This window comes from Merops nubicus, unplaced genomic scaffold, assembly GCF_000691845.1.
Source record: "Merops nubicus isolate BGI_N331 unplaced genomic scaffold, ASM69184v1 scaffold34029, whole genome shotgun sequence".
Classification (NCBI taxonomy): Eukaryota; Metazoa; Chordata; class Aves; order Coraciiformes; family Meropidae; genus Merops; species Merops nubicus.
In genome coordinates, this window is record NW_008630817.1 from 1 (window position 1) to 855 (window position 855).

Consider the following 855-nt stretch of genomic DNA (forward strand, 5'->3'; position numbering starts at 1 on the left):
CCGTGACACCGGGCCGTGAATCGCCGGAGGTTGCCTGGCCTCGGGCACTGAGCGCTGCGGGCAGCCTGGAGACGGTTGTTGGGGCAGCCAGGAGAAGCTGTGTTGAGGTGTGGGCTTAATTTCCTTTCCTGCTAACAGCCTCTGCGATCTTGCCTTAGAGATGTCCGTGCACGGCCGCGATGTCTGCAGCAGCAAGGGAGGCAGCTTACTGCTCTGCTCGTGAGGAAAAGAAACGAAACCAAAGGAAAACACCTTGGTTTTCTAAGAAGGTCGCGTTGACTTGTTCCAGAGGAAGGTCCTGGGAGGAGGAGCTTGCTTTCCCATTAAGGAGCAGAACTCACAGCTTGGTAACTTTTCTTTCTTATGTGTTTTTCTTGGGGAAATCCAAGTATCCCATCTCTTGAAATCTTGCAGACAATGCATCTGCCTGCACAGACTCCTGCCCTTCATTCTCAGCTAAAGACTTGAGCTGTCTTCAGTTTCCATGTCTTTCTGCCTTGGTTAAAGCCCTGTGTACCTGCAGGGTGAGCAGGGGAAGGAAACTCTGCTGTGAGGAGTTTTTCCAATGGAGTGGTGTCCATAGCTGGTCCCCGGGGGAGAATGAGTACTCCAAATGGGTTTCCACAGCACTCAGGGGCGTGTGTTACTCGGAGCATGGAAGGTGGAGCAGTACAGGACCTGCATGCTAAAAAAGCTGGCAAAGCAGCAAAGAAGGAGGCTGCTGGCAATGGGCTCATTACCATTGAAGATCCTCCAGGTGTAGGCACCTCTTTAAACGAAGCCTTAAAGCTTCTACCAGGTGAATTCAAAGTTAACATGAAGATTAAATCCATCACCCCACGTCCTCCTCGGAAG

At 51.7% G+C, this 855-nt stretch overlaps 1 protein-coding gene across 1 annotated transcript in view; it reads left to right on the top strand.

Moving 5' to 3' along the window:
- The first annotated feature begins 600 nt into the window (after nucleotides 1-600).
- The window catches only part of INPP5E (inositol polyphosphate-5-phosphatase, 72 kDa), an 8,700-nt gene continuing 8,445 nt past the window's right edge, over nucleotides 601-855 (top strand). The window contains exon 1 of the mRNA XM_008947414.1: nucleotides 601-855. Coding sequence (XP_008945662.1) covers nucleotides 601-855 — 255 coding nt within the window.